At 35.5% G+C, this 15,274-nt stretch overlaps 1 protein-coding gene across 1 annotated transcript in view; it reads right to left on the bottom strand.

Annotated features, from left to right (window-relative positions):
- The window catches only part of HMCN1 (hemicentin 1), a 470,019-nt gene that overhangs the window by 87,341 nt on the left and 367,404 nt on the right, over positions 1-15,274 (bottom strand). The window contains 4 exon segments of the mRNA XM_030936855.1: positions 3,918-3,932; positions 3,934-4,055; positions 5,371-5,452; positions 8,646-8,842. Of these exon segments, the coding sequence (XP_030792715.1) occupies positions 3,918-3,932; positions 3,934-4,055; positions 5,371-5,452; positions 8,646-8,842 (416 nt within the window).

Genomic DNA, 15,274 nt, shown 5'->3' with positions numbered 1-15,274 from the left:
AATATTATTTCACAGCATCAAAAGTAACTATAGTGAACTGTGGAGCTGTTGTCTGTCAGCATGCTTTGTCTACTCCTCCACCATTTTCATAGTATCAAAAATCCCAGGGAACTGTTTTAATGAGCGATGCTAAGTAAAAGGAGCTGCTCTCTGTCAGCATGCTTTTGTCTGCTCCTCCACCATTTTCGTAGTATCAAAAATCTCTGGGAACTGTTTTAATGAGTGACGTTATGCCCCCAATTCCTTTGACAATTATGATCCATTCAGGAATGGGCAGGTGACTTAAGTTAGGCCTACCAGAGTCCTCCTCTAGACTCTGCTGGGAGTGTCAGGGAAAGGATGTGCCCTTTTTCCTAGAATCACAGGTTGTGAGGATGACCTAAGCCTAGTGGCAGTCTTATCATGTGGAAACAGCCTGTCCTGAATCTAAGGCAATGCAAGTAGAGTTCATTCAGAGAAAGGACAGATGCTTCATTACCTAGTTAGAGCCTCTGGAAATTCACCAATTATTGTAGCCAATACATTTCCTTTTTGTTTTTCCTTTTCATTTAAGTTGGTTTGAATTTGAATTCTGTCACTTATAACTGAAAGCCTGCTGACTAACTTTGGTTAACTTAGAGGAAAACATTGTACTCCAACATTTTTAAAAAATAAGTAAATAAACTAGCACAAATATTTCTTAAGAATTTATTTTGTAACTAAGCATAGACCAAAAATTATGAAAACATAGCACAATGAAACCTAATCTCTACTATTAAGTCTAATTGGAGAGCTACATATATAAACAAGTAATTTAAGGATAAAATATATGATCATAGTTGTTAAAAAATTCAAGATAGCATCAAAGATTGATATTCTCTCATTGTACCTAAGATGAAAGCATTTCAGGAATAGTCCAAATAAGATTTCTCTACCGTATGAGCTTGGTCCCAGATACATATATCTTTCTAATAAAACATTGCTTGAAGTAAAATATGCAGTTCAGGTCCATTTATTTTAAAAGTTCACACATTTTCTCTAGTCCTTTCTATTGGGGCTATTAGTGATAAAATTATGTTACCTTTGATGAGAATAAGCAATTTCTTAAATATGTATAGTAAGTTCTATAAAAAATATTTTAATTTTTAACTTTTATATGGGTATAGCAGAATTTTAGGCTAATAAAAACTTTCAGAGTGATTTTTTTTTCTTAAGAGACAGATTCTTATTCTGTCACCCATGCTGCAGTAGTGGTGCTATCATAGTTCACTGTAATCTCAAAATCCTGGGCTCAAGCAATCCTCCCACATCAGTATCCTCAGTAGCTACAACTACAGATGTGCACCACCATACCCAGCTAATTTTTTTTTATGCAGGTGGGGTCTTGCTATGTGGCCTAAGCTGGTCTTGAACCCCTGTCCTTAAGCAATCCTGCCTTGGCCTCCCGAAGTGCTGGGATTATAGCGTGAACCACCACACCTGGCTCAGATTGATTCTCATAATGTTTTTCTTTCACGAATATCAGTACTTTCTGCTAACTTATTAAGTCTCATTACAATTTTCTCTGGTTTTCCTTCTATAGACCACCTATAATTCTTCCAAATTTGACTTGTCTCCTGATAGAACCTCATTCTTAGCTGATAATCTCACTTCCTGTTCCACTGAGAACATTAAAGCCCCACACCAGCAGTTCTCCCCTCCTCCCACCTTGGTTATGAATGCAACCTTCTTTTCTATTTCCCCATCTCTGCAGAAAATGGATGACCCTTCTCGACAAGTCTAACCCATTCAACTGTGCCTGGGTCTCATACCTCCCCTATCCAACATAACTAATCATATAAACTGATCTTTCTCTCTCCTCTGTCTTCAATCTCTTTCTTTCAGCAAATACACATACAGAAATCTTTAAAGAACAGTTCACGCTTGTTTCTACTTCCACTTCTTCCATTTACTCCCCAAACAACTGTAACCTGCCTTCTACTTTGATTACTCTTTGAAGAACCATTGCTCAGGTCTTTAATTACCTATATGTATTACCAAAGCTAATGGACACAACTTTATTGTACCTTCTGTGGCCTTTGTTAACCACCCCCCACCTTTTCCTTGACTTTTAATACACCAGTGTTTCCTACTTTTAATCCTATTTTTGAGTCCTCCTGCTCAGTCTCATGCATCTTCTTTTTTCCTATGCTCACCTTGTAATTGTTACTATTGCCTAAAGCTTTATTTTCACTTAACTGGGACTCTCATACTCTGCTTTCTAGTCAACCTCCTACAAACTTATGACTTCAACAAGAGATTATACCACGATGATTACATCAAAGGCCGCCTTTTTTTTTTTTAAAGTAAGTATGGACCATGAAACCAAAGCCTTTTTTGATGAAATACGGACCAATATTTTAAAATGATTTCTACAATCCTCTCTTGGAAAATACAGGTAATTCAAACTCAAAATGTCTAAACCTGAACTCATCATTTTTTCATTTTTCATCACTAGTGAACTTACCCTTTCCTAGGATTGACATCACTTGGTCAACCTGGGATCAACCTAGACTTCTCCATCATCAACATTCACTCAGTTTTTACCTTTACCCCTAATGGTCTGGAGTGAAGTGCACACATGGGAGATCAGACTATGGAGGCAAAGTCAGAGCATGAAAGGGCCTGTGAGCTCAGTTGCGTGGTTTAACCAGAATCCTGAAATCTACGGGGAATCATCAAAGATTTTAACCAAGATCTATTTCAAGTATACCAAGCTACTTGCAGTTCTCAGACCAGCAGCCTTCCTTTTTTTGTAATAGCTTTGTACATGCCATTACCTGTAATTGGAATCACTTTCTTCTCTGGCCTCACCCAGTATATACTGATCCTTTAAAATTGGGCTCATCTTTAGAGACTTCCATGGGCTGTTCCTTACCCTTTAGTCTGGGTTCTTTGCTTCTCATCTCTGTTTCTACACATCCTTCTAATATACAATTTATTAGTGGTATCCATTCTATAATCTTTGACTAACCTGTCTTCTCAGATAGTGTGTGAGCTCCGTGAGGGTAAAGCCTATTTTCAGTAGAAAAAATAGAATTCAGTGCCTGGTATTCTAGTAGGCACACAATAAATAGAGAAACTGAAGTACTGGAGGGTTAAGTGATATGCATGATGATTTAGCATGTTAGTAACTCTCAGAACCCAGCCCCTCCATGTTTGGTGTTTGTGTGGTTTAGTGGTGGTGGAAGTCTTTATGTCTTAGGTATTAGAGGACATAATCTCCTTTTGTAATTAACTACTAGAAACAAAGTGTAGATTACAATAAGAGGATGAGGAAGAACAAAGAAGAAAAAAATCACTAGGATAATCACAATCAAAACATTCACAGTCAAAGCTTTCAGTGGTCTCTAAAAGGCCACTGAAGATCCTGGCCTTTGACACTGTATGACAGCAGGTAGGCATCATCTGAGCATGGCAAGCTTAGGCAGCCAGTAACTGGTTCTTCACGGATTCCAGTCTCAGGCACCTGGTATCTTTGGGGTCACTCATGAGGTCCAAGCTTAGACAAGGGAAATTCAGTAAAAGCAGCATTCTCCTTAGTGACGTGGCAGTTATTTTGAGACTTTGTTGGTTTCTTCTGTCTTAAGAAATAGGTGAGTATTTCAAATCAGACTTCAATGCATGGGCACAAGGAAATATATACTTGGGCAAATTTCCAGTGTGTCTTGAATCTAAATACCTTTCTTTGACCCATGACCAACTATTAACTACCCCAGCAAAGGCAAATAATAAAGCAAATAATAAAGCCAATTTTAAAACCCTGTGCTTACTGCTGCAATGTTGAATAATTAGTGGCCTGATGTTACTTGGTTTTGTGTACCTAGCAAAGGCCCTAGAGCTGATTTTTTATTTTTTAATCTCAAAAAGGAATTTGTGGAGCTTATCAAAAAATTTACCTGTAGCCGTTCTCCAGTTTTTGAGCCAAGTAATTACAGGTGGGGGCACCGCATCTGATTTGCATTCCAATGTCACTTGTCTGTTCCGTAACACAGTGACATCCTGGGGCTCATCAGTTCCAGCAATATTAGGAGGTACTGGGTATGAGAACAAATACAACAAGAGCTTTAAAAAAATGAGCTGTAACGTGATCTATATTATCATAGGTATCCAAAAAATGTTGGATCTGCTATATGAAGTAATAAGAGTCATAAAATTAAAACATTACTCATTTAATTTATAGCCTAGATAATTACAAACGGAAGTTTTTTTTTACCTTATTTAGCACTTTCATGTACACTAAGTAAAGAAATCCTGTCAACAACTACATGAATGATAGAAGTAATAAAATTGCATTATTTTCACCATTTGACAGTAAAGAAATGGAGGCACAAAGAAGGGATCTCTTGTCCAGGTTATACACTTGGTAATAATTTTATCTGAACATAAGATTTAAAAATTACTGAATCAGGGAGTGCCCATCATAATATACTGAAAGTATTTTTCATGTGGCTTTTTTTTTTTTAAACAGAATTTGCATGTCAATTAATGGCAGGTTTAATTTGTATGTAGGGATGATGGGGGCACTTAAATCCCAGACAGTTTGCACTGCCTAGTCATTTAGGCTATGAGAATGAACCAAAGATCTTCTGTTAGTTTTTAAATTATTCCTCCCCATGAAGAACAATTCCTATTTCAATGTCAAAACCATATTGGACAGAGTCTAACTGGCCCAATTCTTCTAGGAAGCAATCTGACAATAAGTTTCAGAATCCTTAGAAGAGTGTGTGTGTGTGTGTGTGTGTGTGTGTGTGTGTTTGTAACCAAGCAAGTGCACTTACAGAAATTTCTCAAAGGGAATGGGCTAACACGTGCATGCAAAGTTATCCACAGCAGGGCTGTTTATGTTGGTAAAAATATAGAAATAGCCTAAACATCCAAAAATATGGAGTAAAATGGGATACTATGCAATCACTAAAAATTATGTTATAAAAATATATTTCTTGACATGAAAATGTTCACCAAACTACTGAGGTAAAAGCAAGTTAAATTCTATAGGTACACTATATAAACATACATTTTCTATCATCAAATTTTTGTGACAAAACATTTATATGTAAAAAAGTCTTTGATGAGATTCTGGATTTTTAAATTTTCTTCATCATAGTTTATATTCTATTATTTTAAGCCAATGAATACAAATTATTAATGCAGAAACTAATCAAATAACTGCCCCCAACTAATCCATGAACTGCCCCCAACAGCATTTGATTAGTCAAATATAAGAATCAGATTTGCAAAATATGTATTCCCTAACTTATAAACATATCTTGTGATGTGCTGTGGTGTTGTCCCAGGTTTTTCTAATCAGGTGTGTATATGATAGACTGTAGGACCTTTTGCCAAATTTACCATGCACTCTCACTAGATATTCTTTATCATCATCTCCTGCAGGACTGGATGCCAGACATGTATATCTTCCTGTATCCTCCACCTACAAAACCCAAATAATGAATTACACAATGTTAACATGTTAGTTTTTGTTATTAAAATAAATATCCACTAGAATGAATGTAAATAACCCCAGACCAAAAGCAAGATAATTAAAGCAAACTGTTAACACTATGATTAGCACTCTGATAGAAAGCATAGGTTGTTATCTACATTATATGCAAACCTATGTTTTAACAGGATTTTGGTATTGATGTAAGAATGTTTGTATATTAAGTGTATTTAATGATATCTGAAAAGGTAGATATATATAGGACCTAGCATCATATGTGATAGGCTATATCCTCAATGTTCATTGAAGCAACAAATATTCATGGGTTTAAATTGCAGACTGAAAAGTTAAAACAAAGCCTTTCTCAAGAAAATTAAATGTCAAATAAGTAAACAGATAAATAAAATACCTGGCCATTAAAATCAAATATATAATATCTCATCTTGACTCTACCTTTGATATACATGGTGAAACAAAAGAGTTATAGTATGTAATGTGTTAGAAATAGGGTCAGACTGACAGCAGGATCTATAATTATCTAACTAAAACCAAAATCATTACTTTAAAAATCCCCAAGCACGGTTTGCATGGAACGCTGGAGTTCATTCATATGTTTGACATTGTGTAGACACAACCCATAATCATGTACACGTAGAGGATACTCTGGAAAACAGATGCTTTTACTACTGTGAAAAATGTATTTTGGAAAAATAGAAATATCCTGTTCTCATTTATTTTAGTACTTGAACATTCCCAGAATATTGGCATTTAAAAAATTCTTACATTCAAACTGACTTTACAGGTTATGGAAACACTTTTTGGTAGGCTGCAAAAACTCCTTTCAAAAACATTGAGACTAGAATGTTTGGAAAAATACTTAAATACGATTTTAGAAGAACAACGCTTACATCATTATTCAATAAAGAATTTAAAAATGATGTGCCATTTCCTAAGAATAATTTCTAAATTTCTCATCATATCTTTAAAATCTCTAAAACTAAGTCTTCTCTACCAACTCTGTTCATTCACAATGGATATCATCCCCTCACTTGTTTTGACTCAGCCAAACTTGAACCATCATTCAGGACCACTCTTAAATGTTCCCTCTTTCACAAAATATTTCCTGACAACTTCTGCCCTTCTGGCTACCCACAGACATCACCTGTAGTTAGTTTCTAAAGTCTTGTTTTACTAATAGAATGTCAGAAAAATTATAGTTAAGCATGTATCTTTAGAGGAAGATTTTGCAGAGGTGGACATGCATTATGGCTCACACACGAGAGTACAGCATCTAAAGTTTTCTAAATCTATTAGTCATAGAGTAGTCCCCTCCCCTCTTGGGATAAATTACAGAAGTAGTGTTTGACAAAAGATGTTTTAGGAAATTTTTGTCTATACCACACAATTTGCAATTTGCAAAGCATCCACATCCATTATGTACCAGGCACAAGTAGATGTTGCAGATAAATACACAAAAAAATAAAGTTGAGATAAGCAAAATATAATGCAGTAAGTGTTACTACAGAAGTATATATAAAACGCTATGAAAACAGAGGAGCAGAATAACCAAAATCAGTTTGGGGACTTGATCATATTTAATTTTCCACTTCCATACTGTTTTTAATGGTTCTATTATTGACTCATATCTAATTGTATCTTATGTATACAGTCATTTTTCTCCCCTAGACATTGAGAAACTTCTTGAAGGCTGACACATGTCACATATCTTAGGTCTTATGGATTCTCCACAATAGCTAGAACACATGGGAAATCTGGCCATCATTTAACACTCTATGAGACCTCCATCTTGTTTTGTTATAACCCGCCTTTTTGTTCTTGCCTTTAAGACCTACAGTAATGGCCTTAACGTCCCTTTCAAGTTTTATTTGTCATTTTTTTTATATTCATGATTCTATTCCACATACTTTCCTGTCTCCATGCTGTTCCTAATGTCACAAAATTCTTTTGCCTACTTTTTGTTTGTTGAAATTATATCATTCAAGAGTTTTGATTCAGTACATGGTTTTAATTTAACCTGACTCTAAGTTACTGCAATGTTTGAAACGGAGGGAAAAAAGGGGAATGGAAGGTATGCGCTCCAAGACACTAGAAATGCACTGTGCTGAGATGCACTGGCTAGGCTTCTGAATCACACTAAGGACTGAGGCCTAGCTCCATAACTGAGCAACAGTGAGTACTTGGCAGATAAGTACTTAATCTCTCTGCACCTGATTCTGGATTTGTGGGATAGACACATTGCCTCACAGAGTTGCCATGAGGGGAATGGGTAGGATAGATAGCCCAGAGATGAATACAACAGGACACAGTAGACAGTTTATAATCCTTAGCTCTCTTCTTCCAGTTCCCTTTCTTCCATTCTCAGTGAAAAATGCAAACAAAATATGATCAAATAATTTGTTATCCTACATTCAGAGGAATGATGATTATGGTAACAACAACAGCAACAGCAGGAACAATCCTTTTTATTTTTTAAAGCATTTACTACATGCCTATGGCACATCATGTTGGAATATTTCTTTAAATACCTCAGTGTATGAATGAGGCATGATTATTATTTTATCCCCAGTTTATAAATGATGGCATTGGGGCTTAGATGGAGAATAATTACAACATAAGGTTTGCCTTTATTAGTAGAATAGAAGATTGCTACAATAAGACATCCCAGGCATACTTCTCTTTTAATATGTTCACATTTCAGACCCATTTCCTTAAACTAAACCAGTCAGTTTTATTGAACTGATCATTTATTTGAAAAATTTTGTCTCTTCAGACTTCCATATCTCCTAGTTCATTTTGGAGATCAAAAGTGTTCTTTGAAACCTTATATATGTGCATGTCAGATTGCTTTTTGCCAGTTCCATTAAGGGCCACATAGCACAAATTAAGAACTTCGGGAAATATACTAACACTTATAGCACTGTGAAAACTTGCAAAAGTTAATGGAAAGGTATCTTGCTTTCTTCAGAGTTTAATATGATACCGCTTTGTCTTCCTTTTAATTAAGTTACCCAATCATGCATATCATAGGACTAATCTATCCTGCTCAAGTTACACAGAGCCGTGATATATAAGGATTCAAAGACGTAATTTCTTTAACAATTCTCATATATTAGCAAATAAGTTTGACCTAACCTAAAATAATTGTGTGAACTTTGACACTTACCTGAGCAGTAGAAATTCTAAGAACCTCTCCTCCTTCTAGAGTTTGCAATTGATCTGTCTGTAGAAGGGGCCGGCCATCTTTCATCCAGGTCATTTTAGGGGCTGGGATTCCAGAAGCAATGCAGGCAAGTTCAAGTGGGTTATTAACAATTACTGATATCTCTTCAAGTTCTTCAGATCCATTAATGTGAGGTGGTTCTATTTAAAGGGAATAAAAAACAATAATAAACCCTCTATTTCATAAACTATTTCTCATTAGAAAAACTTGAAAATCCAACACAAATTCACGTTCACATAAAAATTGATTAGAACAAGGAAAGTGAAATAATTCCTAGATGTCATTACCGTTTCTCATTGACACACTTTCAAAGGGGATGGATCAAGCACATAAGAGATAATGAAGTAAATGGCAATTCATTACCATGTAATTATAGAACAACAGTTCAAACTCAGTTAATTAGAACAGTCTTACTTGACTGAAAGATTTGAAAACAATAAAAACCAAACCCAACTTGTGGCACTTTTTTTTTGAGAGGGACTTAGCATGTTACTATGTTTTTGTATCTCTAAATACCAATAGTTTCTACAAAAGCAATGTGTGAATACTGTGGAATTTTGCTATCATCTTTTCCATGAAGAGCTTTGAGAGGAAACAGTGACTAAGCAGAAGAAAAAATAGTTACATTTGGAGATAATTTCTGTATAAAACACATTTGTTATGTCTGGATGGGAGTAACTTCCTCTTTTGTTACTTATACTTCTAAAATTACCTTTCTGAAGAGAAGGTCAAACAATCTAAACACTGGGAAGAAACATTAAGATTCTTTAGTCTACTCCCAACTTTGGTAATTCCTTTAAAACACATTCCCCTTACAATGACCATTCGAGTTTTCTATGACATTTTCATAGTTCAAGTTTCCAGCCTAATATTTGACAAGGCAGCCAAAATAGCTGTTGGACAGCTCCAGGGGTTAGCAGGTTTGTTTTTCTTTCTTTTTTCTTTAGTAAGGCACATAGTTTAGAACGGTGACTCATAGCAGAAGATCTGGAGTCTAAGTTTGAATGCTGGTGTCAACAATTATAAGCTTCATGTATTTGAGCAAACCTCTAAAATGGGGATGCCAACATTATTTACCTAATAGGATCTGTGTGTGGCATCAGTGAGATACATTGTACACTTTTTTGTGTGTTTCTGTATGTTTTATTTGACAATTAAAAGTTTTTAAAAAGTTACTACTGCTACAGTGTTTATACCCCAGCTGTTGGTATTATTAAAATTTGCTTCCTCAAATTTCCTAAATCTGCTTTCCTAAAATTAAATAAAAACTCATCATGGTTTCCAAGGCTTCCACAATATGGTCTAAATCTATCGTTGTCATTATTTACTTTTAACATACTTATATGTAACCTAGACTTCAAATTCGTCAACAAGTTAAGTCCTTTCTTGCTCCTCATAGTCCCCCAACTGAGCATGCTGAAGTACCATCGAAGTTATATTGTCCTCAAGTTCATTTTGTGAAAACCATAAATCATTTCTTGATTCTCTCAACCAATTTTAAAATTTCAATCCTCTTACTTATTGGTTATTTAATATATGTCAGTCACCATGAATACAAAGATTAATTTGGCACGCTCGCTGCCCCCACCCCAAAGTTTATAATCACTAGATTTAAAACAGTAGCAGCAGTAATAGTATTAACATGTTCTTGAGTGGTTCAAACCCCAGACTGTCCAGATCTTACCTGTGTTAAGTGATTGTGACCTATTTTAATCTGTGTTTTGTCCATATGTCCTGTACTTTGGGCAGAATTAAGAGTTGTCTATACTCCAGTAACTCCAGAATTTACATTTCCGGCCTAGACTCTCTTCTGAGCTCCAGATTCCTAAACGCAATTATCAAATAAACATCTCCATTTGGATGTTTGAAAACCACTTAAAACTCAACATGTATTCAGACTGAATCTATTGTCTTATTTCTCAAAACCTGTTTCTTTTTTTTTCCAGTATTCTCTGCATCTAGGTGATGAATTTGCCAATTAGTCACATAAGCCAGAAACTAAGAGTCATTCTTGATACCTTCTTCATCACTTCCTTGTGTTCCAATCTACAACCAAGTCCTAATACTTCCACTGTACTTATTTCCAGAATATACCTTTTTCTCTCATCTCCCTCACTCTAATTTGAGCTACAATACCATTTACTTAATGTTTTTTTTTTCTTCTTGGTTGTAGGTGCCTACCCAAAATTACTGATTTCTTTCTGATTAACAGACTCAAATTTTGTTGGGGTTGTCAATGTGCTAAACAAATTAAATTTCCCAGCCTCTTTAGCAGAGAGTAGATGGAGTAGATGGAGTGATATATGACAATTCTGACCAATGAGATGTAGGTGGATGTGGTTTTGTGGGGCTTGTAAGAAAGTCTTAATTCTTTTCTAAAGGGGCAACGCTTTGCCCTTCCTAGTTTCCCGCTCTATTGTTGCATCTAGAACAGCATCTAGTTATGCTAGGGGTGAGCAGATACTGCATGATCACCAAACAACCATGTTGTAAAGGTTCAAAAGAACTGAAAATATTTGAACTGCTGTACAAATGCAACAACTGCCTACCTCCAGCCATCTCAGTGAGAAAAACGAAAGTACTTTGTTTAACCCACCATATTTCAACTCTGTAATTCACAGCCAAACACAATTCCTTATACTGGTCTCTCAGAATCCATTCTTGTCCTGGTCCAAGTAGCCTTGCATTTTATAGCCAGAGTACTCTTCTCAAACTGTAGTTCTATTTGTTATTCCATTTTTAGAACTTTAAATGATTTCTCATTGTTACAGGATAAAAAGCAGACTTCTTAATGTGGTCAACAAAGTCCTTTATGACCTGGCCCTATGAAAACCCCCTATTTTGTATAATGCTCTCCCTTGTTATCAGTGATCTAGCCACATTGGACTTTTCAGAACCACTAATATACCATGATACCTCCCCACCACATGGATAGAATTAAATAAAGAGTATTTCCCCAAGTTAAGATGTTTGCATTCTGAGTGGTAGCACTGCTTCAACTGAAGAACTTTCCAGAGTTTAACGGAATTAATTTTCAACAGATGCTGAAATGCTAAAACTTCTCATCTTTCTTCTAAGCCCGTTTTCAAATCTGTTTTGAGAAATTATTATTCTTATAAACTCTTCAACTTTATAAAAGGCAGGCTGTTCTTTAAGAATTCCACTAAGAATAACATTGTTGTTTTTCTCCTCAATTTGCTTCATCCAGAAATGCACCAGTCTATGATTCTGCTCCTGGGTTCTTTCTTCCGCTCCTCCCCGTCCCCCTGCCACATGCTAGACCAGGCCCCTGCATTTACAGGGCTGTATGAATACAGCAGCCTCTTCATTTTTCACTCTGTCAGAGGGATTTTTGGAAGTGAAATCTGTCTGTAACATATTTCTCCTTAAGATTCTTCCATTGCCTTGGTAACGAGGTCCAAACTTCCTCAAAGTTCTCAGAGCTTTGCACAGTTTTTCCTCTGCCCATATATGGTTCCTGTCTTGTCTCTTGTTACTCTTCCTCTTACACTCAGTTTCAGGGAGTGCAAATTGACAATTCAAATTGTATAATCTCTAGGTGAGAAATACATATAAAATTCCCCACTCATCTCTACAGTCCTATTCTTCAGGGCTCAGATTTATGCTTGAGGAGATCGAATCTGAAATTTACCATCCCACAGAATGTTATTTTGTCCACATAATCCTCATCACGCTGAAAAGTAATTACTTGTTTAGTATCTGTCTTTCACAGATGCAGGAAGTTGAGGGCTGAGATCATATCTTTCTTAGTGATGCATTTTTGTGTTTGCCACACCATACATGTTCATAATTATAGTTAAATGATGGCTAGAAACATACCTGTCACATAATGTATGTTCAATAATACTTGATATGTGAATAATGAATGTACAGGATCACATTATGTCATCTCCTCTTACTCCTACGTTCTGTGAATTGATATACAGGAATTTGCTATCCAATCCCACCTGCACCTCCCAGACACACGGTTTTGTTTTGATTTTCTCATTGACACATAATTATCATGCATATTTAGGGGGTACAATGTGATGTTTCCATACGTGTATATGTTGTGTAATTATCAAATCAGGGTAATTAGCATTTCCATCACTTCAAACATTTATCAGTTCTTTGTGGTGAAAGCACTGAAATTCCTCTCTACTAGCTATTCTGAGATAGACTAGTACATTGTTAACTGTAGTCACCCTACTTTGCAATAGAACACCAGAACTCATTCTTCCTTTCTAATTGTAACTGCACCTATTGACCAACTCCCCATCTCCCTTGTCTTTGGTAACCACTGTCCTATTCACTACTTCTATGAGATCAACGTTTTAAAATTTCATATGAGTGAAACCATGTGGTATTTTCTTTCTGTGTCTGGCTAATTTCACATAGTTTAATGTTCTTCAGGTTCATCCATGTTGTCATAAACGACAGGATTTTACTCTTTTTTATGGCTGAATAGTACTCCATTGTGTATATCTACTACATTGTCTTTATTCATTCATCCATTGTTGAACATTTAGGTTGATTACATATCTTGTCTGTTGTGAATAGTGCTGCGATAAACGTGGATTTATTTGACATACTGATTTCATTTCCTTTGGATATATCCAGTAGTGGGATTTCTGAACCATATGGTAGTTCTATTTTTAATTTTTTTAGGAACCTCTGTTTTTCATAATGGCTATACTGATTTACAATCCCACCAACAGTGTGCAGGTGTTCCCTTTTCTCCACATCCTTGCCAACTCTTGTTACCTCTTGTCTTTTTGGTAATACCCATCCTCACTAGAGTGAGGTGATATCTCATTGTGGTTTTGATTTGCCTTTCTTTGATGATTAGTAACGTTGAGGCTTTTTTCATACACCTGTTGGCCATTTACATGTCTTCTTTTGAGAAATGTCTGCTAAGGTTTTTGTCCATTTTAAAATTGTGCTCTTTCATTTTTTGCTATTAAGTCCCTTATATATATTGGATATTAACCCCTTATCAGAGGTATAGTTTGAAATATTTTCTCCCATTCTGTAGGTTGTCTCTTCACTTTATCGAATGTTTCCTTAGCTGTGCAGAAGCTTTTTCTTTGATATAATACCAATTTGTCTATTTTTGCTTTTGTTGCCAATGCTTTTGAGGTCTTATCCAGAAAACTCCTTGCCAAGTCCAATATCATGAAGTGTTTCCTCTGTGTTTTCGTCTAGTAGTTTCATAGTTTGGGACTTACATTTAACTCTTTAATCCATTTTGAGTTGTTTTTTGTATACAGTGAAAGATAGAGGTCCAGTTTCGTATTTCTGCATGTGGGCATCCCAATTTTCCCAGCACTATTTATTGAAGAGACTATCCTTTCCCCATATGTTTTCTTGGGACCTTTGTCAAAAATCAGGTGGCTGTAGATGCATGAATTTATTTCTGAGCTCCTTATTCTGCTCAATTGGTCTATATGTCTATTTTTATGCCAATAGCATGCTGTTTTGATTAATACAGCTTTGTAGTATATTTTTAAGTTAGGTAGTCTGATGCCTTAAGCTTTGTTCTTTTTACTCAAGACTGCTTTGGTTATTTGGAGTCTTTTGTGGTTCCATACAAATTTTAGATTTTTTTTTCTTATTCAGTGAAGAATGTCAATGGTATTTTCATAGAAATTGCATTGAATCTCATTGTTTTGGGAGTATGGCCATTTTAATAGTATTAATTCTTCCAATCCATAAACATGAAATATCTTTCCATTTATTTGTTTCCTTTCCATTTCCTTCACTGATGTTTAAATTTATTCTTACGTATCATTTTTTTTTGGATAGCTATTGTACCTCAGTATCTTCCAGAGGATTGGTTCCAGACCCTCTGTGAATACCAAAATCTATAGATGCTTAAGCCTGGCAGTAGGCCTTGAGAAACATATGGATACAAAGTTTGCCCTTGGTATCCACAGATTCCACATCCAATGAATATTATATTTTTGATATGCAGTTGTTTGAATCCACAGATAATGAACCAACACATATGAAGGGCTGACAGTAAATGGGATTATTTTCTTGATTTCTTTTTCAGATAATGTGCTGTTGGCAAATAGAAATGCTACTGATTTTTGTATGTTGATTTTGTATCCTGCAACTTTACTGAATTTGTTTATCATTTCTAAGAGCTTTTGGTGGAATCTTTAGAGGTTTTCTATATATAAGATTATGCTGTCTGCAAACAGAGCATTTGACTTACTTCTTTCAAATTTGGATGTCTTTTATTTTTTTGCCTGGTTGCTCTAGCTAGGACTTCAATACTATGTCTAATAGAAGCAGAGAAAGTGGGCATCCTTATCTTGTGCTAGACCTTAAAGAAGAAAGGCTTTCGACTTTTTCCTGTTTAGTGTGATGTTAGCTGTGGATTTATCATAAGTAGTCTTCATTGTGTTGAGGTATGTATCTTCTATCCCTAATTTGTTGAGGGTTTTTCTCATGAAGGAATGTTGAATTTTGTCAAATGCTTTTTTGCATCTATTGAAATGATCATATGATTTTTGTCCTATCTGTTAACGTGATGTATCACATTTATTGATTGTGTATGTTAAAAC

The sequence above is a fragment of the Rhinopithecus roxellana genome, chromosome 8 (assembly GCF_007565055.1).
Source record: "Rhinopithecus roxellana isolate Shanxi Qingling chromosome 8, ASM756505v1, whole genome shotgun sequence".
Taxonomy (NCBI): Eukaryota; Metazoa; Chordata; class Mammalia; order Primates; family Cercopithecidae; genus Rhinopithecus; species Rhinopithecus roxellana.
This window is presented reverse-complemented; position numbering and strand designations above follow the sequence as displayed.